Source organism: Serinus canaria, chromosome 2, assembly GCF_022539315.1.
Source record: "Serinus canaria isolate serCan28SL12 chromosome 2, serCan2020, whole genome shotgun sequence".
In the NCBI taxonomy this organism is placed as follows: Eukaryota; Metazoa; Chordata; class Aves; order Passeriformes; family Fringillidae; genus Serinus; species Serinus canaria.
This window is the reverse complement of record NC_066315.1, coordinates 305,712-331,110: the sequence shown is the minus strand read 5'-3', so window position 1 is coordinate 331,110 and position 25,399 is coordinate 305,712. Positions and strand designations below refer to the sequence as shown.

The following is a 25,399-nucleotide window of genomic DNA, read 5'->3' as shown; positions in this document are numbered from 1 at the left end:
TATCTGATATCCAGCCTTAACCTTCCCTGATGCAATTTGAGGATGTTACCTCTTGTCCTGTCGTTAGTTACTTGGGAGCAGAGCCAAATCCTCACCTGGCTGCACTCTCCTGTCAGGGAGTTGTGGGATAAGAAGGTTCCCCCTGAGCCTCCTTTTCTCCAGGCTGAGCCCCTCACTCAGCCAATTCTCATCAGAGTCGTGCTCCAGATCCTGCAGTACAGACCCCATCCCCCAGTAATGGTCAGGACACTGTCAACGAGCCGAGCTGGGCTCTCTGACTCACCCATCCTGGGTCACCCACCTGCATTTCATGGCCAGTCTGAGGGTGCTGCAGTCAGATGCGCTTCCACCCAGTTCCATTTGGTGCTCACAGCTTTCTCCTGTGTTGGTTGAACATTGGTGCTGGGTGTTTCTGTGTGGGTGGCACCATCTCCCTTCCTGGGAGATGCACATAGTGCTGCCGTGGTGCTGATGCCTCAGGCAGGAGCACATGCTGGGCCTGCACCCAGCGTGGAGCTGCTCTCTGCTCCCCTTCCACTGGCAGCTGCTGTCCAGAGCTGCAGCACCCCAAAACTGGGCATGTGTGGGCTGGGAGAAGAGGTTTTTCTCCTTCTGAATTGACTTGGGATGGCAGGTGTTCCCTGAGGAGCAGAGGGGCTCTGGGAAGAGCTGGTGTGGCTCTGACAGGGCAGTGCCTGTTCAGGTGAGGACAGGAGTGCTCAGTGCCCTCTGTCCAGGTGGCTGTGCCCCAGTTTCAGCTGCTCCCTGCCTGACTGAGCCCAGTCCATCCCCTGGCTTCTCACCGAATGCTGGGCTGGGTGACACCATCCCTGTCCTCTCAGGGACACCTCTGCCTCTCATCAGAGTGTGCCCCAGCACCGGTGCTGTCACCTCATGGGGGTGGCCTCGTGTACACGTTCTGGGCACACCAGTGACACATGCATCTGTTCCAGGGCATCGTGGGGAACCTGTCCAGTGGCAAGTCGGCCCTGGTGCACCGCTACCTGACCGGCACCTACGTGCAGGAGGAGTCTCCAGAGGGTAAGGTCTGCTTCCCAGGTGCCTGGGGATGGGCTGGGATCACTCCTCTCCATGGTGCAGAAGGTGACCCCAGTCCCTGCACCTCCTCCCCTGCCCCGGGGCTCTGCAGCCCCCCAGCCCTCGTTTGGGGTGTCCCTGCTTGCATCCCCCTTACTGACCGGCAGCTCTGCTCCCCAAGGTGGCCGGTTTAAGAAGGAGATCGTGGTGGATGGTCAGAGCTACTTGCTGCTGATTCGAGATGAAGGGGGCCCCCCTGAGCTCCAGGTAGGAGACCTGTCCTCCCTGTGGTCCCTTCCCATCCGGGTGGAGGGGCTGGGGAGGGTGGTGCTGGCTGAGCCTGGGCTGTGGCTGCCCTTGCTGGCTGCCCCAGGCCTGGGTATCCGGCTGTCTGTCCGTGCTGTAATCCTGCCCTGTCTCTTCAGTTTGCTGCCTGGGTGGATGCAGTGGTGTTTGTCTTCAGCCTGGAGGATGAGATCAGCTTCCAGACCGTCTACAACTACTACCTGCGGCTCTGCAGCTACCGGAACACCGCCGAGGTGCCGATGGTGCTGGTGGGCACACAGGGTGAGGACGGCGCCCGGCTTCCCCCAGCCCAGCCGCGGGCGAGAGCGCTGCTGCAGCATCCTGCTGGCCCTGGGGCACGGGGCACTGCCCAGAGCACAGGGTGCTGGCCCGAGAGCACCGGGGCCATCCTGGTCTGTGAGCCTTATGTGGGGCTGAGGGACAATGCTGGGGCCCTGGCCCAAGGCCCTGAGGAGGGAGTTCCTGCTCACACCATCTCAGCTGCCTCATCCCATGGAGCCACTTTCCTCTGGAAAGGGCATGATACCCTGGTGCTGCCTCCCCCAGCTCTGCCAGCACAGGCAGCAGGCAGCCTGGGGTGAAGAGTTTCTGTGTGACAGTAGAGAGCAGGAGCAGGACGTGGATGTAGGGGAAAACTGTCCTGGCAGGACAGGTCTGAGCGCTGTGTGACCTGTTCATAGCCAGGAAGAAGCACTGAGGCCAGGAAGACAGGCAGGAGCAGTGGGAGGGAGTCACAGGGGGTCTACTCCAGACCCCCATATTAAAAGCAGAAGAAAGTTGTTAAACTTTGGCTATTTAGAGATCATGGAATGAATTTTAGGACTGAGTGGTCTTGGCTCGGGAATGGGGTGGCAGCATGCTCTGTGGAGATGCAGCAGTGGGACAGGTAACAGGGTAGTGGCCATTGTTGTCCCAGACACAGAACCAGGTGAGGTCCTAGCCTTAGAACAGGCACACAACCATCTGGAGGGCTGGAGGAGGGCTTCCTCACAGGGCAGGTCCCACTCCTACCCTACCTGAGAAGGTTTGTTCACAGCCCCCAGCTGTCCCTGACTTGTCTTTAAGGAGTTGGATTCCTCTTTGGAAAGAAGTTTTTCCAAAACAGGCAAGAACTTGGTGGCTATCTGGAATACAAATTGAGCCTGTATTTTAGAGCTGTCCAGGAATTCCTTTACTGTGGAGACATCCCTACAGAGTTGACTTTCTTGTTAAACCAGGAGGATTTCTCCCTTGGAATCTTTAACATGTAGGGCTTGGCCATGAGCCCTAAAATGTTGGAGACTGACAAATCAATTTTATTTGGCAGCTGGGGCTTGGTCCCCACACCTCCCAGAGGTGTTCTGTCTCTGTCTTTCTGAAAGGTTGGTGGCTGGGTGGTTTGGGAAATTGAGTCAGGTTCATTTAGAGATTCATCCATTTTTCTTCAAACGTGGGACTTTGTGATCACAGGCATTTATTTACAGGACAGTGCTGTAGAGGTGGTTCCTCTGTGTGATGAGAGAGGGAGGCCAGAGGTGTCCTGGGACCCGTGGATGGGTGGGACAGGCTCCCTCCGTGCCTTCCAGCCTCCTGTCCCTTTGGTTTGCAGATGCCATCAGTGCCACCAACCCCCGCGTCATCGACGACTCCCGGGCACGGAAGCTCTCCAACGACCTGAAGCGCTGCACCTACTACGAGACCTGTGCCACCTACGGCCTGAACGTGGAGAGGGTCTTCCAGGATGGTAACTGCACTCACCTCGGGGGTCTGGGCATGGCAGGGGCCTCACAGAGGGCTTTGTGCTGCCCTTGGAGCAGGAAAGCAGCACCTGGACAGCTGGGTGGGCAGCTGTTCCTCATGGGAACAGCGTGAGAGAGCATTCCTGCTTGGGCTCGGAGAGGGGGCTGCAGCACCGTGATGCTCAGGGGCACAGGGGACCTGCACCATCTCCTGGGGGTCTGCAGTCTGCTTAAATTAACTGTGAGCTTACCCTGAAGGAGACTGTGTGTCCCTCTAGTGACAGGACAAGGGGGAATGGCCTGAAGCTGATGGGATGAGGTGCTTCTGGAGTGGGTAAGCAGTTCTTCCTAGTGAGCACTGGTGGATCCTGGTGCAGCTGGTTGGGCATCTGGTGGAGTCCTGGCAGTCACAGACTCTGTGAGGACCTTGCCTCATATGGCAATCCAGTTTCTGTCAGACTTGTCCTTATGTGACTCCTTCCACCCCAGATCCCAGCAGACCTGCCCCAGGCAGGCTGGAAAGGATGTCCACTTCCCTTTGCAGGGTGGAGTGTGTGCTGCACCTCTGTTTCTGGAGAGCCCTTCCCTGCCACTGCCCTGGGTCACAGCCAGTAGCCACTGACCTTTCTGGGGAGCAGGTCCACGTGCTGGCACGAGAGCTTGAAGGAGTGACCACCCTGCCCCTTGGTGTTCACAGTTCCCATACATGCACACGGTGCTGCAGAGTGTGGGGGATGCTCCAGGACAGACAAACTGGTGTCCCCATCTTCACCAGCCGCCCAGGGATTCTCCAAGACCTGGGTGGCCCTGGCTGTTGTGCCACCACAGCTCAGCAGGAGCAGCAGAGACCCTCAGAGCAGGCCTTGGTGTCTGGTCTGGGGCCTGGAGCTGTGGCTGAGCTGTGCTGTGTCTGGTCTGAGCACACTGCACCGTGTGCCTGATGTGTTGGGGATTTTGTGGCTGTGTCTGGGCACTCAGGCTGCCAAAGGTCACCGTGAGAAGGACACGTGGCAGGAGAATGGGGTCACTTCCTCCTTGCTGGTCTCTCATGTCCTCTGATTCCCTCTGGAGGTGCTGCTGGCTCTGTGGGAACTGTGCTCCTCCATCCTTCCCAAGTCCACAGATGTCACAGGAACTTCTGTGGTGAGAGGATGGGATCTTGGTGTTGCCAGGTCTTGCCGGGAGGTGGCCCTGGCAGGAGCAGGGACAGTGCCCTGGGCTGGGCTGTGTCCTGCAGTGTCTGCTCAGCTTCAGGACTCCCTGAGGTGGGCCTGCCCCGAGGGGTGCTTGGCATGGTCCCCTCACGGCAGAGCCCCGCTGAGCTGGGGGCTGGTATGGAATGTGCCTTCTGCCCTCTTGGCTCCAAAGAGGTCTGGTTAAAGAACTTTATTCTCAGGGTCGCCCTCACAATTCCTGTTGGCAGAAATGTGGGGTTCCGATTCAGCAGATGCCAGGACAGATTGCAAGGAGCCATCAGTGTGGGGTGCCTCAGTTCTTGGGCTTCATTTTAAGGGTGTTTCTGTACCAAGAAAAGGTCAGGGAGCCCTGGCCGTGGTCCCCTTGGCGATGCTCCTGAGGAGGAGGAGCGCTGACCCAGCCCTGGTCCTGCAGGGTGCAGGAGGGGCAGCAGCTGTGCTGTGGGCGACTTCTTGAGTTTCAGCTCTGCTGCAGATCTCGAGTGCATGGTCCTGCCTTTCCTCTGCTCTGAGCACTGGAGAGGGCAGGAGAGGGCAGCCAGCAGCTCCATGGCCCAGGACCTGTGGCAGGGGTGCTGGTGGCATTGCTGCTCTCCATCGTCCCCTCAAACACGGGGCTGCAGGCCCACGAGCTCCCAGGGAGACCCTGGAGCCCCTGCCCAGGGGACATCTCCCATCCCAGTGCTGGCTGGGCACACTGTGAGCTCCAGCTCCCCAGGGACCAGGAAATATCCAGAAAAAGCCCTCAGCCATTGCAGTTGTGGGCAGGTAGCCTGGCAGAGGCTGTGCCCATCAGTTATCCCATACCACTACTGCTAATGAGGAATTAACCATGAGACCACACTGGAGGGATAACATCTCCCCAGTCCTGCAGTGAGGCACCTTGAGGTGACCTTCACCTTCCTGCATGCCAGGCCCAGGCTTTTCTGCTTCCTGAACATCAGCCAGATCTTCCGGGATAATTTCTGCCATCCCTTACACCAGTCTGTTCTGATTCCTCTGGTTGCCACACAGAGCTGTGCTGGACAAGCAGTGAGGTGTGCCCTGCCTGCAGAGCCTGAGCAGCCCCACTGCCCAGGGTCACTGTGAGCACTGAGCATCACTCAGTGTTTCAGAGAAACCCAGCACTGCAAGAGGGAGAGGAAGAGCATGTAGAGGTCCCTAGTGACCCCCCAAGAATTCTGCAGAGACCCCCAGAGGGTGTTCCTTTACAGACCCACAAGGCCCAGACTGGTGGAGGTGCCATTTGCCCAGGCAGTCCAGTGCCTGGCTCCTGGAGATGCTGTGTGGGGTGACTGAGAAGTGATGGACTGCCCAGGGATTCTCCTGCAGCAGGCCCAGGCTCCGCTGGTGCCCATGGGCAGTTGCTGTTCTGTGTGATGCCCGAGAGGGCAGGTGGCCTCTGGGCACTCAGCCTGAGCAGTGCAGGCAGCACACCAGTCAGGGCAAGGACCGGGCTCTCCCTGAAGCCCTACAGAAATCTGTGTGGGGAGGAAGCTGCTTTCTGAAGGCTGACCTGTCCCTTTGTCCCTTTTGCAGTGGCTCAGAAGGTGGTGGCTCTCCGGAAGAAGCACCAGCTGTCCATCGGCCCCTGCAAGTCCCTGCCCAACTCACCCAGCCACTCATCTGTGTCTGCAGCCTCCATTCCTTCAGTCCACATCAACCAGGTGGGGAATGGCCACGGGGGAAGCCAAGCACCTCTTGTGCTCTCCACACCCTGAGCTCAGTAGCCAGCAGTTCAGTTCAGCCTCAGACTCGTGCTACTGCTGTGGCTGGCTCTTGGAAGGGCAGAGTGGTGTCACCCTGGGGCTGCTTCCATAGCCCAGAGCACTGTGGCTCCCTGGGAGCAACCCGGGCCAGGCTGGACACTGGGGCTTGGAGCAGCTCTGTGCAAGGTGTCCCTGCCCAAGGCAGGGGGTGGAATGAGATGTGCCTGAAGGTCCCTTCCAACCCCAAGCACTCCATGGTTTTGATTGTGTGACAGTTTGATGCCCGCCCTGAGGTCAAGTTCCATGTCTAGCCCTTTGGGTGTGGCTCATGTCCCCAGACTGTGTCGTACCTTGGCAGGCACACAGCAGAGCTGTGAGCAGTGTGTGGGGAGCCCTTGGCAGCACAGGGGCTGTGTGAGAGGGGCTGCCCTGGCTGCCCCAGCTGGGCAGGCACAGCTGCTCAGGTCCTGCTTCCCCGGGCTCAGGAAGCTGATGGTATACGTGCCCCTGCATCTGAGGGCATGTACCTGTGGAGAGGTGTGCTCAGTGGTGAGCTGAGGAGCAGAACAGGGAAGGAGGTTCCCTCCCCTCTGCCACAGGAAGGGCTCTGTGCTGTTGGTAGGGTTTGCCAAGGTCTTGCTGCGGGAGGGTGGTGATGTTCTGTGATGCTGGAGCAGAGCTGAGCAGGACAGGCTCCATGGTGAGGGGCTGGGGGAGGAGATCCTTCAGGCAGCCACCTCACTGCGTTCAAGCTTTGCTACATTGCCAGTACCCACAGAAATGCTTGCTGGGAGACTGGTGAGTCAGAAAGGAGAGGTCCTGGGCTCCATTGCTCCCCAGGGCACTCAAGGCAACAGATTCCATCCCTGCAGCAGCTGGAATATGGATTCACAGGATCTGTGACAGGGACTGCAGGAAATCTGCCTGTCACTGGGGGACAGCACGTGTAGCTGATGGGTTTTCCATAAGGGATTGCCTTTGAAGCTCTGGGTGTGTCAGAGCCTCCTAGCCCTGGCAGGACTCCTGGGCCCCCACCACTGGAGCCTGTCCCTGCACAGACCTGAGCCATATCTGCCGCCTACCGGAGTGCAGAGGCTTCTAAAGCTGGACTGCAAGTAGGTGAGTGTAGGTTTTGGCAGAGACCTGTGCCAGCTTCCTGGTGCTGCAGGTCACCTGGACACCAGCAAGTTCAGGTAAAGTCCGTGTGCAAGTGGATGGGCTGCTGGGGTGTCCGATCGGCTGTGTGTCTCTGTCGGACATGCGTGGGGTGGCTCGCGTGGGACGGTTCGCAGGCAGCCCGCGATGAACAGACGAGTCTGGACTCCTCTATAGTTCGGTCTTCAGGTTGTTTATTAAAGCTTATCTCTAAGGTTTTTGTTCTGCCCAGCCGAGATCTGACCAGCAAGGCAGCCACAAGCACTCTCTGCCCCTTTAGGGCGGTCGTACATTCTTATACTGATAATTGCGTATGTGATATTTACAATTTTTCCCCAATGCCCATCACCTTTATTAAACAGTGCACTTTTAGTATGAACCAATCTAAAATGCACACATCACAGAGAAGATGGATGACAAGAAGAAGGAGAAAAGCCACGAGGTCGGGCCTGAATCCTCCATCTTGCCTCCATTAGACCCCCCTGTACCAAAATCTTAAAACCTATATTCTATTCTATAAAAACACCTGCCCTACACCATTCAAACCTCTGAAACTTCCATATCCTCATGCTTTGATAGCACGACCCTTGAAGGGTCAAAATCAAGCCACCAGGTGCTCTTGGCTACATTCCAGGACTTCTGAGCCCCCCAAGGGGTCTCCCTGGGACTCAGAGCATCCGAGGTGATGCGCTGAGTTCCCACACTGGGGAAGGCTGCAAAGCCAGGTTCTGTCAGGGTGTGCTTGTGTCCAGAAAGCTGGGGACAAGTTCAGTGGGAGACATCCAAGGTGGAGAGCAAAGTCCCAGGGAAATACACATTTGTGTGTCTCTGGTAATTTGAGGGTTTTATTAGCAAATTGTGTACAGTTTGAGCCTGGTTTGGAAGAGACCACCTGTGCTGGAAGGGAAGCAAGAGGCTGATGGCCAAGGTCAGCATTTCTCAGGGGAGCTGGACACTTGTTTAGGGTTTTTTTCCATGTCCAAAGTATGAGAACAGAGTCCCCACAAATGTGTGTCATTGGCACTGGCTGTGCCAGGCAGGCAGGGTGTTTACTGTGGAGCTGAAAAGTATTCCCTGTGCAAGGGACAGAGCTGCCAGACCCCTGGGTTCCCCAGCTGGAGTCCAGTCACTCAAGGGACTGTGCATGGAACCTGAAGGAGTAGCAAAAACGTCTGGGAGGGAAGAGACCCCGACACAGGAGGAACGTAAGCACTTGGCTGATTTAGCTGAGGAATGAGTGCAGAGATTGGCCAAGCCTGACCTGAAATACACAGGTGTGACATGAAAGAGCTCCTTCAGGAAAGGCAGCACTGAACAAAGGGGTGGAGTTAGGACTGGCTGCGGGGAAGCAAATTTTGGAAGAATTTTCTAAGTGCATGTTATGAGCTTTGTGAGGAGTTTGCTCAGAGGCGTCCCTGCTTTCCTCTCCTTTCCTTCCCACAGAGCACCTCTCAGCACGGCTTGCAGACGACGTCTGTGTAGAGGTGAATTCTGGCTGCCTGCTCGGGGACAGACCTTTGCTCTCTGTACCTTGCTGTGCTCCTGGCTTGGCTGGAGGGACGTAGGGAGCTGTGGTGGGAAGCAGAGCTGTGAAGGGAAGTAACGCAGCGTGCAGCTCGCAGGGGCTGCACCCCCTCCCCGGACCTGCTCTGGGCCCTGCCCCCCTGCCCTCGGCTGCCTGGGCCCCACAAAAGTCTCCCAAAGTCAATTTGTGTTCCTGGGTCTTGTGGGGTCCCACCACAAAGCCTTGTGGTGCCAGTGACCCGTGCAGCAATCTTTGCCCCAGGTGTTTGCACGTCTCTCCCCATTACTAAGGACGCCTCTAAAAGTAGTGAAGCAATGGTGAGTGATCCTGAAATGCCGTGAAGCATTTGCCTGTTCTTGCATGGGCTCGGAACTGAGGTTCTGGAGCTGCTCCCCGCTGTCCTCAGGGAAAATCCAAGTAGCTTTGGGAAACAAATTCACCCATAACTGATGGTTCTGACAGGGAACGGGTCAGAGCAGCCCACACACTCAGGTGTGAGCTCAGGCTGCCCTCGTGGGAGGGCACCATGCCTGGGGGTACTGGGGAGCAGTGTCCTGGTGTCCCCTGCTCCTGGCCCAGCAGTACATGGTGGGGCAGCTCTGGGAGGGGGGGGACAGGCTCGCCCTGCCTGGAAGGACAGATGGGAGGGTGACAAGGTGTTTGTGGAGCTGAGCTGGCCTGGGGCTCTCACCAGCGTTTCTCATTTGGTTTTGCAAGTCAAGGAGGAGTAACTGGCACAGAGAAAGCAGGAAGAAGGCTCTCAAGAAAGAGTTTAGGAGCACAGGAGTTAACATGGAAATGAGGTGGAGAGAAGCCAGACAAAAAACACAATTAGGAGCTTTGCCTTGTGCCTCAGGTATCAGTGTGTACAGGTGAGACATGCACTTGGGATGGAAGGATCCACTTCCCTTCCAGTACTGCCTGGGGGGGCAGGAGGAGTCCCTGGAGCAGTGGAACTGGCATTTGGGGGTCAGGAGGAGGCCCTGTAATGACACAATTGGCATCTAGGGGCAGGAGGAGCCCCTGGAACTGGGATTGGCAGTACTGCTGAGAGCCTGGTCTGTCCACACTGCAGGGACAGCGCTGTCCTCTGGAGCTGCCAGCTGAGAAGGCACTTTTCTTGGAATGGGAACAAGGAGTCCCCCACAGAGGGCTTCTTCTGGTAGGTAGGAGCTGGGGCCCAGCCCTGCCCCTTCTCTTGTTCTGGGCACAACTCTTCTGGAAGCAGCTTGACGCTTCTGGCTGAGCCAAACTAACTTTTGTGGACGTGGCCACTGCTTGTCTGGTCTGCCAGTTGGACCAGTCCAGCGTGGTTACTGGGAGAGGAGGGACTCCTTGTTGCCCATCTCTCTGGAGGATTCCCTTCTCCTGGGACATTCTCCTTGCACAGTGCCTGATGGTCTTGGGAACCAGCCAAAGGCCCTGGTTCCATTTCTGCCTTTGGGAGTTTGGGGTTTTTTCTCTTATTCTGCAGCGGTGCCTGGAGGATGTTGCTCCATCTGTGGGGAGGGAAAGGGAGCTGTAGGAGCAGGTCAGCCCTGGTCAGGGTTTTTCACAGCTCTCATCAGTCACTGGGTGTGCTTAGTGGGTCCCTGACCCTGGCTGCTGTGCTCAGCATCAGTCTGGAACAGCAGGAGCTAGGGCCAGCACTCCCTGGAGTCCTGCACTCCCTTGGGGACACAGGTCTGTCCCTTTGGCTTTCCCAGCAGCTTGAGGGTTGTGGGTCTGCACCCGCTGGAGCAGGCACCTGGTATTGCCCAGAGCCAGCAGCCCCAGGGAAAGCTCTTGCCTGCTGCCTTGGGCTCTCCTCTCTGTATCTTGCCCACACCTATTGCTGAGTGAGCAGGTTGGATGGGTTTGGGAATCCCACTCCTCACTTGGCCCTGACTCCCACCTTGCTCCCTCCTGGCAGCTCCTGGCCCTTGCCTGCAGGGAGGGGATGGGAGTTTCTCGGGCCAGTGGGTGCTTGCAACACCTGCAGAGTTGTTCTACCTGATTTCCTCACTTTTGGTGCCCCGTTCTCAGTCTTTCTTCAGGGCCTCTGGGATGCCTTTGGGAGTTCCCCAGGCTGTGGGTGAGTCAGTGTTGTGTTTGCTGTGGGATGGCAGTTTGTCTTTCTGCCAGGAAACTGGTTCCCAGCAGCTGGCAGGAGGTAACACAGGTACCCCATGCAGGTACCCAGCAGGCTGGTGGAGGGAATTGGGTGCCCCCTGGGCCTTGGGAGCTGCTGCCATCCCTGCCGTGCTCTGGGCTGCCCAGTATGGTGGCTCTTCTCCCATGGCCTCGGTCTGCCTTCCTGCACGGGCTGGGGGGGCACTGGGAGGGCCCTCATCCACACTTCAGGGAGAGATCAGAGGAAAGAGGTGGAAAATCAAAGTTTGCAAGTGAAATGAAGCCCCGAGGGCAGCTCACCTGAGCTGTAACAGTGCTCACTGGCCTGCTGCAGCACATTGTTCTGTCAGAGCTCAGGAGCTGAGGCACAGGCGTTGGCATTTCCTCGTGGAAGCCGTGTCCCTCTGCCTGCTCTGCTCATGGTGCACTTTCCACTGTCCTTGTGCTCCTCTGGCTTCTCCCTTCTTCCCACAGACACCAGGTTGGTGTTTGTTGTTTGTCTGTGCTCTTGCACTCAGAGCCCTTCCCAAGCTCCTTGTTCTGCCTCAGGCCCTGTTACACCAGGAATTCCTGCCCTGAACTCCAGCTGAGTTCTGCCCTTCCCAGGCACCCGTGGTGCTGCTGATGCTCTTCCACCAGTTACACACTAATGGGAAAGATTTGTCCCATGGGTGCGTACCAGGTTTCCAGTTCCTGCTGTGTTCTCAGATTCCAGTGGTACCACAGGTGGTTGTTCAGGTCCACCAGCAAAGTACCTGACAACAGCAGACACGTGGGACTGGCCCAGACCTGCCGTCTTGTTCTCCCACATCCCTGGGATTTGTATCCCTGGATCCCATGGAGGTTAGGGAGCTCCCTGCTCCAGCAGAGCTCAGGATTGGCTCAGGATTGCCTGAGCTGTTCTCTGTCTTTGGAGGAGTTTCTCCTCTGCCCCCAAGCTGGTGGCAGCTTGCCTTCGTAGCCTGGTGTGAGCCATCCTCCAGCCCCAGAGCCCTTCCTGAGGTTAGGTCTGTGTGACATGGGAGGCTCAAAGGCCAGTGTCCTTCATCACTCAAGGACAGTAACCTTGGCTCCAACACCAGGCAGACTTACAGGCTAAGGAAAATTATTCTGGCCTGACAGAAAGGACACACAGGATTGTAGTGAGTAAGTAAAATATAAACCAGGGTGTAGCAAAATTTCTACCTTGATGCTTTAGTGTCCATCACCTGCGGCCACAGGGTTTGTTCCAGCGGCTCTGGCAGGAGCTCAGGAGCTCTGCAGCCTCCTTGGAACTGGCTCCTCCCCACAGTCACAGCATCATGAAAGGGCAGCCAAGGTCACCCAGACATGCCAAGCATGGCCAGGAGCTGGTCTTGGAGAGACAGCCATGCCCAGCTCACTGTTCCTCGTGGCAGGTTGTCTGTGCTGCTGCATCCTCCTGCTCTTCCTAGCCCTTGGAATGTTTCACTTTCTTTGCCCTATTCACAGGTGGTGAGAATCAGTTAAACACAGACTGCACATGTGTGCACTCGGTGGCCTTGGCTCTCTGCAGCTCTTCCTTCATCACAGCACTCCTGTGTGGCTCTTGGAGCCAGCACTGATGGCAGCTCTCTCTGTTGAAGGTTCAGGAGTCACTGGCAGGTGACATGTTGCTTCACCCCTTTGTGTCCCTGGTGGTCCCCCCTTCCCTGGGACTTGGCAGCAGAACCTTCTTGTCCAGCACAGGGCTCCTCACCCTGCAGAGGAGCTCCCAGGCGAAGTGGACCAAGTTCCCAGCCTCTTGTACTTGTGGAAAAGCACAACCAGGCCAGGTTCCCTCTTGTTCTGTGTTTCAGGACTCCAGAAATGTTCCTGTTTCCAGATAAGCTGGGATGGTCTGAACCACCCACCTGCTCACAGCATGGAATTCTTTTCCTTGCTCTGCTATCGTGAGGAAGAAACTGAAATGCTGCTTGGGTGGCTTTTTCCTCTCTTAAGTTCTCATTGTCTGTCTTCTCCCACATCTCTTGTTAAAGATGAGGGGATCCATGGCTGGGGTGAAGGTTGCATCTCTCTCTAAGACAGGGCTATGGATCATGGTCACTGCTCTGCCTGTGCAGCCCCTTTCACACTTCTCTGCTTGTCTCAGAATAAGGCTCTGATCCCACTGGGGATGGGGGTCTTTTGTGGAGGCCCTTCAGCAGATCATCACCCTGCAAGGGCTGCACTCGTGCTCAGAGTATAGGTGGGGTGGAGGAAGTCACTGGGCCAGTGATGCCACCACTCCGTGAGTGTGGAGCTGGGAGGAGGCAGGCTGCCCCTTCTGGGGTGATGGAGCTCACCTGCCCTTCTAGGGGCAGCTCCTCCATGTGTTTCTGAAATGCTGTTCAGAACTGCCCGGGAGCTCAGGCTGCCATGTGCCTGTCATGGTGAGATGTGCTGGGCTGCAGACCTGAAATGCTTCCATGCCAGTACTGTTCCTGGGGTGTCCCTAAGCCCCTGTCCAGTGGCTGCCCTCACTGGGCAGGGTGGGGGTGAGCAGCCTTGTCTGGAAGAGATGTGTTGGTGACATTAGTGCATGGTTGGATCTTCCTCTTGCCTTGGAGTCCAGTGAGGGGTTGGTGAAGCCCCTTGTCTTCCCAGGCACATGGCGCAGCTGTGGCTGTGGGGGTCTGCAGGCATGGGAAGTGTGTGCCAGCCTCAGGGTCTGCTCAGAGAGACCTCCAGGCCAGCAGCAGAGATGGGTTTCACACAGAGGTTGAGCTTGAGGTGTGGCACTTTGTGCCAGGTGAAGGCTGGAGTCCTGGGGACACGCATCCCCACTGGCATCACGGCCTTACTCATGAGACAGGGAATGGATGAGTGGGACTTGGAGCTTGGCAGGCTTTGGGCTGCCTCACAGCCTCGTGTCTGAGGGGCTCAGTGGAGAGGAAGGGAATGACTGCCCAAGGAGAGTGACCCTGATCCTGTGTTCTGGGAGCAGGTGAAGGTGCCCTAGCTGTGCTCCTCTGATGGGCACAGCTACCTGGGACCCTGCTGCCTCAGACCTTATTCCACACCTATGTTTGGAAGGGCTTCAGCTGGGTTTCTCTGGCCATTTGCTGCCCTTCTCTTTGATTTCAGAGCTTGAACATTTTACTGGTGAAAAAACTAGAGCAGAAAGAGGTGAAAGGCTTCCCAAGCCCCCCTGTTGAGCAGGAGCAGTGTCTGGCATTGGATGTCTTTCTGGGTTGCCCAGAAAGGTTGTGAGCTCCCCATCCCTGGAAGTTTTCAAGGCCAGGTTGAATGGGCTTGGTGCAATCTGGTCTGGTGGAAGTTGTCCCTGCCCGTGGCAGGGGGGTTGGAACTAAATGGTGTTTAAGGTCCCTTCCAACTGAAACGATTCCATGATTTTTTGGATGTCACCCAGTCCCAGTCCTGCATGCCCTGCCCTGGCATGAGGCCATGGGGGGCAGGTGGTGTTCCTGCAGTCGTGCCTCCAGGTGGCCTGTCTGACCTCTCTGACCATCCATCTCCTCCTGCAGGCCACCAACGGTGGAGGAGCCTTCAGTGACTACTCCTCCTCCGTGCCCTCCACCCCGAGCATCAGCCAGCGGGAGCTGCGGATCGAGACCATCGCTGCCTCCAACACGCCCACCCCCATCCGCAAGCAGTCCAAGCGGCGCTCCAACATCTTCACGGTAAGCAGCACAGGGAGCCCAGGAGCTCTGGGTGGGTTGGCAGCACAGGAGAGGGCAGCACACTGGGTCAGGGCAGCCTGAGCCCTTGGGCTCTCCTGCACGGTCACCCGTGCTGTGCTGGCAGGGTGTGCACGTGGGAGGGACCTGCGTGTGCAGGGACCGTGGTGCTGCAGGCTGCTTCAGGCAGAGTGTGCGTGCATGGGGAGCATCTGGGAGCAGGACAGTGCTCACACACATGGGAGTGTGCAGGGGTGCACTCGTGTGGGTGTGTAGTGTGTGTGAGCTCCTGCTCGTTGCAGGGAGTGCAGCTGTGCGTGCGCAGCACTAGTGACTCCGCTCATCTTCTTCTTGGGGCTGCATACCCCGAGCGTGGCACGGAGCCCCTGGTCTGTGGGCCTCCTGTTTGCTGCTAGTGATGCTGTGCCAGTGGTGCTGTGCAGAGCTCAGCACCTGGCATGGGGCCCCGCTCACTCCCGTTCCTGAATCCTGCGTGACTTGAGCAGCGCATGTGGGAGCTGCTGTGGGTCTGGAGGGAGGGAGGACAGAGGGGAGGCAGCGAAGCTGTGGGCCCCAGGTGGAGCAGGGTACATTTGCAGCCCTCAGCTGTGCTGGTTGCCTTGCAGCCTGCCTCTCTGCACGCTCTCACACCATGCACACGCCGTCCACGCAGTATGCCCAGTCCTGCCCTCACACTCACCCTTGCTCTGAGCACAGCCACGAGTGTCCCCTCGCTGTGAGCACACACGTATCCCAGTCCCATGTCTAGCGCAGGTGTAGCCTCTGTTCCCTGTGTACATGTGCAGGCTCCGGCCTCGATCCTCTCCCCATCTCAATGTGCTTTCCAGCCACCATTGCTCAGCACACTGTGTCTGCTGTTCGTGGAACCAGCCGCAACAAAGCCCTTGTACCTGTTGCGCTGTGTCACCCTTGTGACCAGCCGCTATTGCTCTGAGCCCAGACCACACAAATTCAGTGTCCTGTGCCCCATTTCTCTCACTGCACCATTGGCATCCCAGATTCCCCACTCCTCATGCTTGGAATGTGCCCATCTCCCTTGGCTTCTGACATCCTGGCAGCTTCTGCGCTGACCTCCCAAATACTCTGTGCATTCCCCCGGCTGCATATCACGCATGCCCAGCTCTCTGTGTCTGCCCCAGGCCCACGCTCACCCCATCTGGGTGCTGTTGGTGGGTAGGCTGTGCTCCCCACCCTCTCCTACCAGAACACACGGCCCCTCGCAGCAGGTCCCCGCTCACAGCGCATGGTTGTTCCCTCACTGTCTCCCCTCCTGTGCCCTTTGGAATGCCCAGTAGCTGTGCCGTGCCCAGGCCGTGCCCCCCTGCACGCAGCACTGGCTGGTGCCTGCCCGGCCCCGCCGTCCTCTCGCTATGCTTGCTGCCGTGCCGCGGGCGCTCGCGCTGTGCCACCACCCAGCCACGCTGCCCGACACCTCTGGACTCGCCGTCGGCTCGCCTTCACGCTCTCGGAGCCCATGCTCGCTCCCCGGGGTGGGCACGCTGGGGGAGGAGGAGGGCGGCTTGCTGCGGGGCTTACGCTTGTTCGCTGTGGAGTCATCACGCGCGGGCGCGGGGCTGTCCCGCGCTCGCTCATCCCGGCTCACGCTTGCTCTGCGCCGCGCGCTCACCTCTGCTCGGCGCGCGCTCACCTCACCTGCTGGGGCTCACCTCACCTGCTTGCTCGTGTGCTGGTGCACATCCATGGCTCACGTTGACGTCTTCACCCATCTGGTCGTGGCAGCAGCAGCAGCTCCCGACACCTCCCGCAGTGGGACAGGACCAGGAAGGGCGGGAAGGGAAGGAGAGGGCAGGCTGTTTTCTGCCACTAGCTTTTCCCAGGCAGGCAGTGCAGGTGTAGCCAGCAGCCTTTGTCCTTACAGGGTCCCCAGGTGGGCACAGGCCTTTCCAAGGTGCAGTGCTCGGCCCAGCTCTGGGAGCTGCTGCAGCCCCAGTCCTGAGCTATGCCTGACTCCTTTGCTCCTCTTATCCTCTCCTCCTTCTCCTTTCCTCCCCCTCCTCCCCGTTCTCCTCCTTCTCTTCCTCCTCCTCCTCTCTCTTCCTCCTTCTCCTCCTCCTCTCCTACTCTCCTCCTCTCTCCTGCTCTGGCTCCTCTCCTGCTCCCCTCCCACTCCCCAGTGGATCGCATTCCCCCCCAGGGGGGTCTGCGTGCCCCAGAGCTCCAGGTGGAGACAAGCTCTGCGCCCACCCGGCCTCGAGACGCCCACCCACTCCTGCCCCTGCCCCAGCCCCGACTGCTGCTGCCGCCGGCGCCCACTCCGTGGCCTGTCGTGCTGTCTGCTGGCACCCATCACTGACAGACTCGTGTCCGTGTTCTGAGTATAACTTGCCAAACTCTTTATTCTTTCGATATTTGCAGATATGTGCCACTGTTTCCAACTTTTCATCAACAAAAAGGCCTTTCCAACTCCTTCCAAATTAGAAGATCCAGGTGGTTACACACGGCACCTCTGTACAAATTCTCTCACTTTTCATTGCCTCTCCAGGGCCGGATAAGGGATGGGCACTGGGATTGATCTAAGATTAGAGGCTCGCCCGCCCTCCAGCCAGCATGGGTCCCCCCCTCGGAGACACGCAGGAGCCTTTTAAATCCCCCCAATGTAAAGTCTAGGAAGCGCTGAGACGGCCTGCGCCTGCACTTTAAGCTGGGACATTTCTGGGCCTGCTGGATGCTGTCTAGGCACTGCCCTTTCTCGGGGATGCCAGGCGGACGACCCTCCTGGGATGGGAAGACCTGCAGACACACCGGGACCGGGCGACAGCCGCGCATGGAGCTGGATGGGCCAAAAGACGCTTTGCTGCTGCCTGCGGGAGCCGCTGCAGCGCCTGCCGCTAGCGCTCCGCTCCTTCTTCCCTCCTGCACCTCTGCAGCCTGCATGGACTCCTGCTCCTTCTCCTCTTCTCCTCGCAGCCGAGCAGCCATCTGTGTCTCTTTAGTTTTCTTCTCTTTCGATCTCTTTGTTTGGTTCTGGGCCCAAAATCTGGTGAATCGGTGTGCCAGGCGCGCGGGGCTCGTATCCCTTTCTGATCCAAAGCACACGGGGCCCTCCTGGACTGAGGGGGTGTGTAGGACGCTCCAGAGAGACGCTGCCGCTGCCTCCTGCCATTGTTGTGATTCTGAATGTATTGGTTGTGCTCCATGCCATGTATGACTTGGTATTTCCCTCTGTCCTAAGCACTTTGAATGAGTTCTGCTCAACAGACTGTAAATTTCATATTGTATTTATCAGAGTTTGCTCTCCCCGCGGCCCTCGGGCGCTGGTGGGTCCCGCTCTCGCCGCTCTAGACGTGTGGTAGATATTTATTGTCCATGCTCTTTTGTAAGGGGCTGGTATCTGCCCGGTGACCTGTGCTACTTTGTATGGTGCAAGTGTGTTACCAGAATAAATCTGTTGGATTAGTAGAGGTGTGAGTTCCTTCACTGCCTGACCCTCTCCTGCTTCCATCCATGCTCCACCTGCATCCCATGCCATTTCTGTCTGTCGCCATGTCCTGTGTGCCCCATGGGAGGGGGGGCCCACATAGCCCCGCTCTGCCAGGAGGAGGACAGCTCTGCTTGCAGTGGGGGGAGAGGAGAGGAGAGCCTGCCGGGGGGCTGGGCTGGAGCATCCGAGCATCCCTAGAGGGGCCGGGTGCTGGGAGAGCTGGCCTGGGGGAGAGCAGAGCGCTCTGGCCTGGCGCTGCTGGGGACAGGGGGCCGTGGTGTGGTCTGCGTGCCCAGCTCTAACGCGCCCGTGTCTCTTCTCTTCCAGTCCCGCAAGGGTGCGGACCCGGAGCGCGACAAGAAGGTGCCGGAGTGCAAAGCGGACAGCATTGGCAGCGGGCGGGCCATTCCCATGAAGCAGGTTCGGTGTTCCCAGGGAGCCTGGGGGGCTGGCTGGTGCCCCTGCCCCGGGGGCTGCACACCCCAGTGCTGCTGGGGGTGCTCTGCGGGCCCTGTGCCCTGGGTGGGTGGGTGGGCGTGCAGCGGGGCTCTGGGGGCTGTGCCGTGGGTGGGTGGGCGTGCAGGGAGCTCTGGGGGCTGTGCCGTGGGTGGGTGGGCGTGCAGGGAGCTCTGGGGGCTGTGCCGTGGGTGGGTGGGTGGGTGTGCAGCGGGGCTCTGGGGGCTGTGCCGTGGGTGGGTGGGCATGCAGGGGGCTCTGGGGGCTGTGCCGTGGGTGGGTGGGCGTGCAGGGTGCTCTGGGGGCTGTGCTGTGGGTGGGTGGGCATGCAGGGAGCTCTGGGGGCTGTGCCATGGGTGGGTGGGCGTGCAGGGAGCTCTGGGGGCTGTGCCGTGGGTGAGTGGGCGTGCAGGAGGCTCTGGGGGCTGTGCCGTGGGTGAGTGGGTGGGTGTGCAGTGGGCTCTGGGGGCTGTGCCGTGGGTGGGTGGGTGGGTGTGCAGTGGGGTCTGGGGGCTGTGCTGTGGCTGGGTGGGTGGGTGGGCAGTGGGGCTCTGAAGGCTGTGCCGTGGGTGGGTGGGCATGCAGAGGGCTCTGGGGGCTGTGCCGTGGGGTAGGTGGGCATGCAGGGGGCTCTGGGGGCTGTGCCGTGGGGTAGGTGGGCATGCAGGGGGCCCTGGGGGCTGTGCCGTGGGTGGGTGGGCATGCAGGGGGCCCTGGGGGCTGTGCCGTGGGTGGGTGGGCATGCAGGGGGCTCTGGGGGCTGTGCCGTGGGGTAGGTGGGCATGCAGGGGGCCCTGGGGGCTGTGCCGTGGGTGAGTGGGTGGGTGGGTGTGCAGGGGGCTGTGGCAGGGCGCTGCTGGGCGCTGCGGCGGTGGCTGCAGAGCAGTTCCAGCAGATGGCATCCATGCCCCACGCCCGCTGCAGCCTCTGCTCCTTTCTGCTCCTCTTCTCTCCTGTTCCTTTCCACTCCTACTCCTGCTCCTGGCAGGACAGGAAGGGGATTGCCCTCTTCATGGGCTGCCACGGAGAGCTGTGAGCACGGGCACTGTGAGCTGCTGGGAGTGTAAGGGAGGAACTGCTCTCTCCAGCAGCAGTGCATTCTGCTCCTGCCTCTTGGCTTCCAGGGAAGCCTGAACTGCCTGGATCCAGCCCAGAGTGTTGCCTGCCCTTGTGTCCATCACTGGCTAGCAGTGGTGGGTGACGTCCAAGCGAGCCAAGTGGTGTGGATTTCCTGGATGGTGTTTCCATCAGGATTTCCTTGCATTTCCTTGCAAAGATTGATCTGGCAGTGTCTGGTTGTGCTCCTGCCTTGCACGTTGTGCCCCCGTTGTGGATTCATTTACCCCCTGCTGGCCCCTCTGTTCCCCATGGGCCCCCAGCCCTGCCAGCGCTGAGTTGCACAGGGCCAGTTGTGTCCCTGCATTGCAGGAGTGCTGGCACACGAGGCAGCAGAGTAGAGTCTACATCTCCACCAGGTTCTGGCTGCCTGGTACGATTCCATGCTGAGGTTCCATGGGGAAGGACTCAGTGAAGCCAGGCTAGCTGGGGAGTGGAGTGGTGGGTCAGAAGAGAGACCATGCTGGAGCTGCCAAAGCTCCTGCCCTTCCCTGCCCGGTGGAGCAATCCTGAGGAAGGTTTGTGCAGGGCTGTTGGTGCCCCAGGCAAGGGGCTGTGCTGAAAGAAGGCTGGTGTTGGGAAGGCAGCCTTGGGAGGGCTGGCTCTGGAGCCAAGGGGAGCGGTGACAGGAGAAACAATGCCAGGGTGGAGGCTGTGGGATCTCACACATGGGGGCTCTGCTCCTGAGGTGCCCAAGTTTGGCACTGCCCCAGCAGGAAGAGGCAGCCCAGCTGCGTGCTGGGCCATGCCCTGCTCTCTGCAGCACAGGGCCTTGTTGGTGTGCAGTGGGTCTCTCTTTGTGGTGGGTCATTGTTTGTGGTGGGTCCTTGGTGTGCAGTGGGTCACTGATTGTGCAGTGGGTTGTTGCTGGTGTGCAGTGGGTCGTTCTTTGTGGCAGGTCATTGTTGGTGTGCAGTGGGTTGTTGTTTGTAGTGGATCATTGTTGGTGTGGAGGTCCTTGGCATGAGGTGGGTTGTTGATTGCAGTGGGTTGTTGGTTTGCAGTGGCAGTGCCCATAGGCTCTGGTTTGGGGTCAGCCCAACCTGGGCAGCAGGGGAAGTGGTGGGTAGCTGTTCTGTGGTGAGGTGGGGGAGGCTGAGAGTAGAGTAGCTGGAGCCCTCGGTGAGACCTGACCTCGTTCCCCAGATCCTGCTGCTGCCTGCCAAGGGCTGGTCCTGAGAGGGACCTGACAGCCTCTTGTGCCTGGACCTCCAGGATCCACTCTGCAGGGCAGGATGATTCTTCACCTTCTCCCGTGTCTCTGTGCTGCTGACAGGGCCTGGCCTTCCCTGGTCTGCTGGAGGCTGTGTTGGTTTAGTGGGATTAAGGCATTCCATGGTGTTCCTGTGTGAAATGGGGAGAATTGGGACCAACAGAGGCCCAGCTCTGCAAACACAGCCTCTGTACATCCTTTCTGGGCTTTGCAAGGAGGAGGAGATGCCAAACCTCTGCCTGGTTCCGGACTAAGCAGAGGAACCAGTTCATGGCAGCAGCAGCTCACAAGGAGAACCTGGAGCAAAGAGTTCCCATGGGAGATCCAGGTCCATGCTGGGCTCAGGACTGGCACCTTTTCTAGCCAGAGTTGCTAGAGGAGGTTTCACAGAGATCCTGGCATGTTTTTACAGGAGCATACATGGGGGGAAGTGGTGTTTGACAGGTGGACACTAGCTTGTTCCAGCAGATACCAGCCTGTGGCTTGTGGGGAAGGGCTTGTCGTGGTCCCTAGTGAGGTTAGCTCTACAGTTTGGCACATTCCTGCCGTGGCCCTACACCACAGGGAGTGATGGCTGGGTACCACCAACAGGGAGAGGAGCAAAGACTCTCAGGAGGTGTAGCTCTGTATCACAGAGATTCAGGAGAGGGGATGGTTGCTCTGGTCTCTGGTATGGAGCTGTCCCTTCTGGAGGATGGTGGAGGTCTCATTGCTTGCTGTCTCTGACAGGCAGTGGGACAGTGGGCCCTTTAGTTGGTTTTCCTCTTAGATCACTCATTGGTCCTGCCCAGCCCTAAGAGCACAGAAGCTGCTGGGTTTGGGGCTGTGAGTGGCACATGGGCAAGATCTGCTGCCTGGCTTTGTGGCCAGCATTGGCTTCCCTGGGCATGGGCACCCCTAGGCTGGCACGTTTGGTGCTGGGGCTGCTGGCAGGTCACCTCGGGAGCAGCTGGGAGAAGGAGGCTGGTCTGTGCTCCCACTGCCAGCCCATGGCTGAGGGCAGTGGGTGCTGGGGGCAGCAGGCTCACCCATCTGCAATCACTGTGATCTATGGTCCTTCCTGCTCTCTGTGAGCACAGAACAAGCACTGGAGGCACTGACAGCCCTCCTCAGCCCATGGGGTCTGGGGTTTGCATGGAGCCAGGGAGCAGGAGGTACAGCTGGGTGCTGCAGAAACACTGGGGAGCCGTGGCTGAGGAGGGTTATGTGTTGCTACTGCAGGGTGCTTGGCTGTCACTTGTCACTGCCTTCTGCAGCACAGCACCTCTGGGTGACCTGATCTGTCTCCCTTATGCACATCTGGAAAAGATGGAGCTGCCCAAGGGGACAGGTGAGACAGTGGGTGTTGGGGCCCCCCCACACCTGGAACAGCACCTACGCACCCTCCAGGCAGCTGGTGCCTCTGCCAGGGCTGCTCTGTGCCAGGGACTCAGGGTCTGTGTGCTGGAGTGTCCTTTTGGTGATGGTCCTGCAGGGCTGGAAGAGTTCCCTCATAGCTGGACACTTGTCTCTGAGAAGTGGGTTAATTAGGCTGGGAGAGGAAGCTTCCTCAGCTGTTTGTTACCAGGAATGAGCTCCTAATTGCACATCTACCAGATCTTTCTGGGAAGGCTGCATGGGGCGTGCTGGCAGCCCGAGGGTGCCCTGGCCCCTGGCCTGGCTCTGCTCGGGCCATGCACTCCAGCAGGGCCCAGGGCGGGTGACTCCTCCTCCTTGGGAGCTGGGATCATGCTGGGAGCTTAGATTACATTTAAATTGCCATTTGCATTTTCCAATCAATACGCGACTTCACAATTAAGTTTGGTGTTAAAATTCTTAGCAAAAAGTGAGTGGAAGGGAGATTTGTGGAGTAAACGAGTCCTCTGGGGGCCATCACCACTCCCTGCTTCATTACACTGCATATTGCTGCTGCTGCTTTTACTGAGCCCCAGCCCAGCCCAGCTCAGCCCAGCACGGCACAGCGCCGGGAGGGGAACGGCGCCGGGCTCCCCTCCCTCTGTGTGGGACACGGGAGGGACCTGGAGAAAGTTCCTGCCTGCAGGTCCTCCCAGGAGGTGCACGGGGAGGTTGGGGAGCGCCTGTGTGTCCTGGCACAGGGCTCTCGGGCACGAGGAGCCTGCCTGGGAGGCTCTGGGCAGCAGCACGGGCACTCAGCCTGGGTCCTTCTCCCTTCTGGAGCTCTGTTCCTTCTGCCTTGCACAAAGGGGCTGTAGTGCCGGGCCCTCCTTTCCTGCTCTCAGTTTGGTTGTGCTTCAGTTGGCCAAGTTGCAGGTTTGAGGCTGATCTGACTGCAGCTGAACTGTTCTCTGCAGGCAGCGTGTGTCTGGGGCAGTGCTGAGGTGGGTGTTTTGTAGTGTCAGGTTGGAGTCACACTGAGGGGAGGAGAGGAGCTGCACTGAAGGATGCTGTAGGGTCAGGGTCAGACTGTGGAACTGAGCTGGGTTTAGGGCAAGAAGGGGGATCATTATGCCCAGCAGGGATCATTACATGCCCAGAAGAGATCACTGTGTTCAGAAGGAATTGTCACACTCAGAAGCCAGAGAATTCCACACAGTGACTTTGAGTTAGATCCGTAACTTCAGCCCAGTCTGGAGCAGATTTGTTTGAAAGATACCAAGCAAATGTTCTGAAATACAGAGAATTCACCATTTACCTGGGTGAGCTGTGGATGTTAAAGTGGCTTTGTGTGGGAGGAGGAACAATCATTTTCGTACCCTGTGTGGGAAATGTGTGGCCCAGCTGTGGTGTTAGAGAGGATGATTTTGTGTGGGTCCAGAACCACAGGCAGCACGGGTACTGCTGGCTGTGTGTGGGAGGATGGCACACAGGACCCAGGCTGCTGTCCTGCCCCTGGCATGGCGTGGCTGCTGTCTCATCTGGGAGGTGCAGGCACATCAGGATCCCATCTCGGCTGGGGATGACCAGTGCCCATCAGTGCAGGTTTTGTGAAGAGGCTGGGGTGCCGTGGTGCAGCTGAGCCTGTCCAAGGAGGGAGGGAGGGCCGAGCTGATCTCCCAGCACTCCTGCAGCTCTGCTCTTCTGTGACAGTACCACAGATGGGCACTCTCTGCCCTGTCTGGCCCTACAAGTGCTGCCAGACCAAGGCACCTTTCCCACAGAGGAAAAGCTGCTCAGAGGTGGCACATCCAGCCCAAGAGCTCACACGTGGGCAGCTCCCACCCAGTCCCTGGGCAGGACCAGCCCTGATAGCCCACTGCAGAGTCCTGCCACCTGCCCCTGAGCAGGATTGTGCCTGCTGTCCTCAGCAGCTCAGTTTGCCCAGTGGCAGGAGGCAGCTGGGTTAAGGGCCAGTCACTGCACTGATTTACACCACGCAGTTGCAACATTCCCTTTAGGTTTTCTGGTTTTATGTTTTCTTGGAGTTCATTTGATCAAGACATTGAGGAACTAGCCTGAATCAGATGCAGGTTGGCTGGACCTCTGTAAGTCCTATTGGACACGGGTTTGCCATTTATAACATTTATTTTGCTTGTTCTCAGACATGGATGTGTTTTGAGACCTTCATTACACTTGACTAGTTCTCATTGCATTCACTGCTGCATCTATGGGTTTTGTACAACTGGTGTTGAGGGGAGTTGTTGTTCAGTTAAAGGCCTGACAGAAAGCTAAAAACACTTGTCAGCACAGTCACTCCTGCCATCAGATAGTGTGTTTTACCCAAGGGAGAACCAGGCTCCTCTAATGTCCTCTTTGCACCAGCTGGCACTGGCTTCTCCTCCTCCTCCTCCTCCTCCTCCTCCTCCTCCTCTCTTCTCCTGCTATGATTCCAGGGGTTGTTGCTTGCCCCCTGGCAGCCCTTGGCAGAGCAGGAGCTGTCAGCCAGCTGCCACATTCCATACCCTGTTCTCATCAGCACCTTGTGACTCTACCTGAATCCTTCAGCTCATGTCCTCTGAGCTCTTGAGGGCCAGGGGTAGATCCCGACAAGGGATCTGATCCTGCCCACACACAGCTTTGCCCCAGCCTCTCTGCTTTGCTATTCCATCCCTGCATGTGTGGAGGGCAGTTCCTTTTCCCACTGTTTGCTGGGAGCACCGAGCTGCAGTGGTCGCAGGGACTTTGCCTGTTGTGCTCCATTTATTCTGATTTCACGCTCCCGTCTGGCAGTGCTGTCTCCCCACCACTTTGTGCTGGGCCTTTGCTCCGTGCAGGAGCAGCAGCTCAGTCTCCAGGCACTGGGACAGGGCCCCCAAATATGCCAGGGCTGGCAGGGCTGAGACTTTCTGCCCAGGTTTCTGAGGAGGGGCTGGCCCAGGGCCCAGATTTTTGCCAAGTTAGGAGCAGGCAGTCTGGGTGTTTGTCCAGACAGCACTTTCAGAGGGGCCAGGCCTGACAGTTGGTAGAGCCAGCTTTTTCCCAGACTTTGTTACTTATTCCTACTTTTGTCCCCCATGCCGTGCTTCCCTCCCTGCTGACAGAGTGCTTGATGTGCTCTCCCTGCTCCAGAGCCCTTGCACCTGGTGTCTTGCCCCAGCTTCCTTCTCCCTCTCCACCTTTGTCCTTACCTGGTACATAATAAATTGCTGCTAGAGGTAGATTTCTTGGGGAGGCAAAAATGAATGGGGAGAGGATGAGGGTTGTGCTGTGAGCTTTGGTTCAGATCAGTGGAGTTAGGTCTGGGTTATCTGAGTGCCATCATTTCCTGGCCCTGGCAGTGTGTGGTGCCAGCGACAGCAGGGTGGATCCCATGTAAAATCCTGATGAGAAAAGGGGATGACCCTGACTCTCAGCTG

The 25,399-nt window shown here is 58.3% G+C and overlaps 1 protein-coding gene across 3 annotated transcripts in view; it reads left to right on the top strand.

Annotated features, from left to right (window-relative positions):
• AGAP3 (ArfGAP with GTPase domain, ankyrin repeat and PH domain 3) overlaps positions 1-25,399 on the top strand; it is a 115,493-nt gene that overhangs the window by 47,948 nt on the left and 42,146 nt on the right. For 2 of the 3 annotated variants that reach the window (XM_050970913.1, XM_030228887.2), the window contains exons 3-9: positions 954-1,041; positions 1,220-1,305; positions 1,464-1,605; positions 2,933-3,067; positions 5,798-5,925; positions 14,245-14,400; positions 18,188-18,280. In XM_050970913.1, the coding sequence (XP_050826870.1) occupies positions 954-1,041; positions 1,220-1,305; positions 1,464-1,605; positions 2,933-3,067; positions 5,798-5,925; positions 14,245-14,400; positions 18,188-18,280 (828 nt within the window). Of the gene's footprint in view, positions 1-953; positions 1,042-1,219; positions 1,306-1,463; positions 1,606-2,932; positions 3,068-5,797; positions 5,926-14,244; positions 14,401-16,794; positions 16,924-18,187; positions 18,281-25,399 lie in introns of those variants that run through there. The other variant, XM_050970914.1, reaches the window with a different exon arrangement.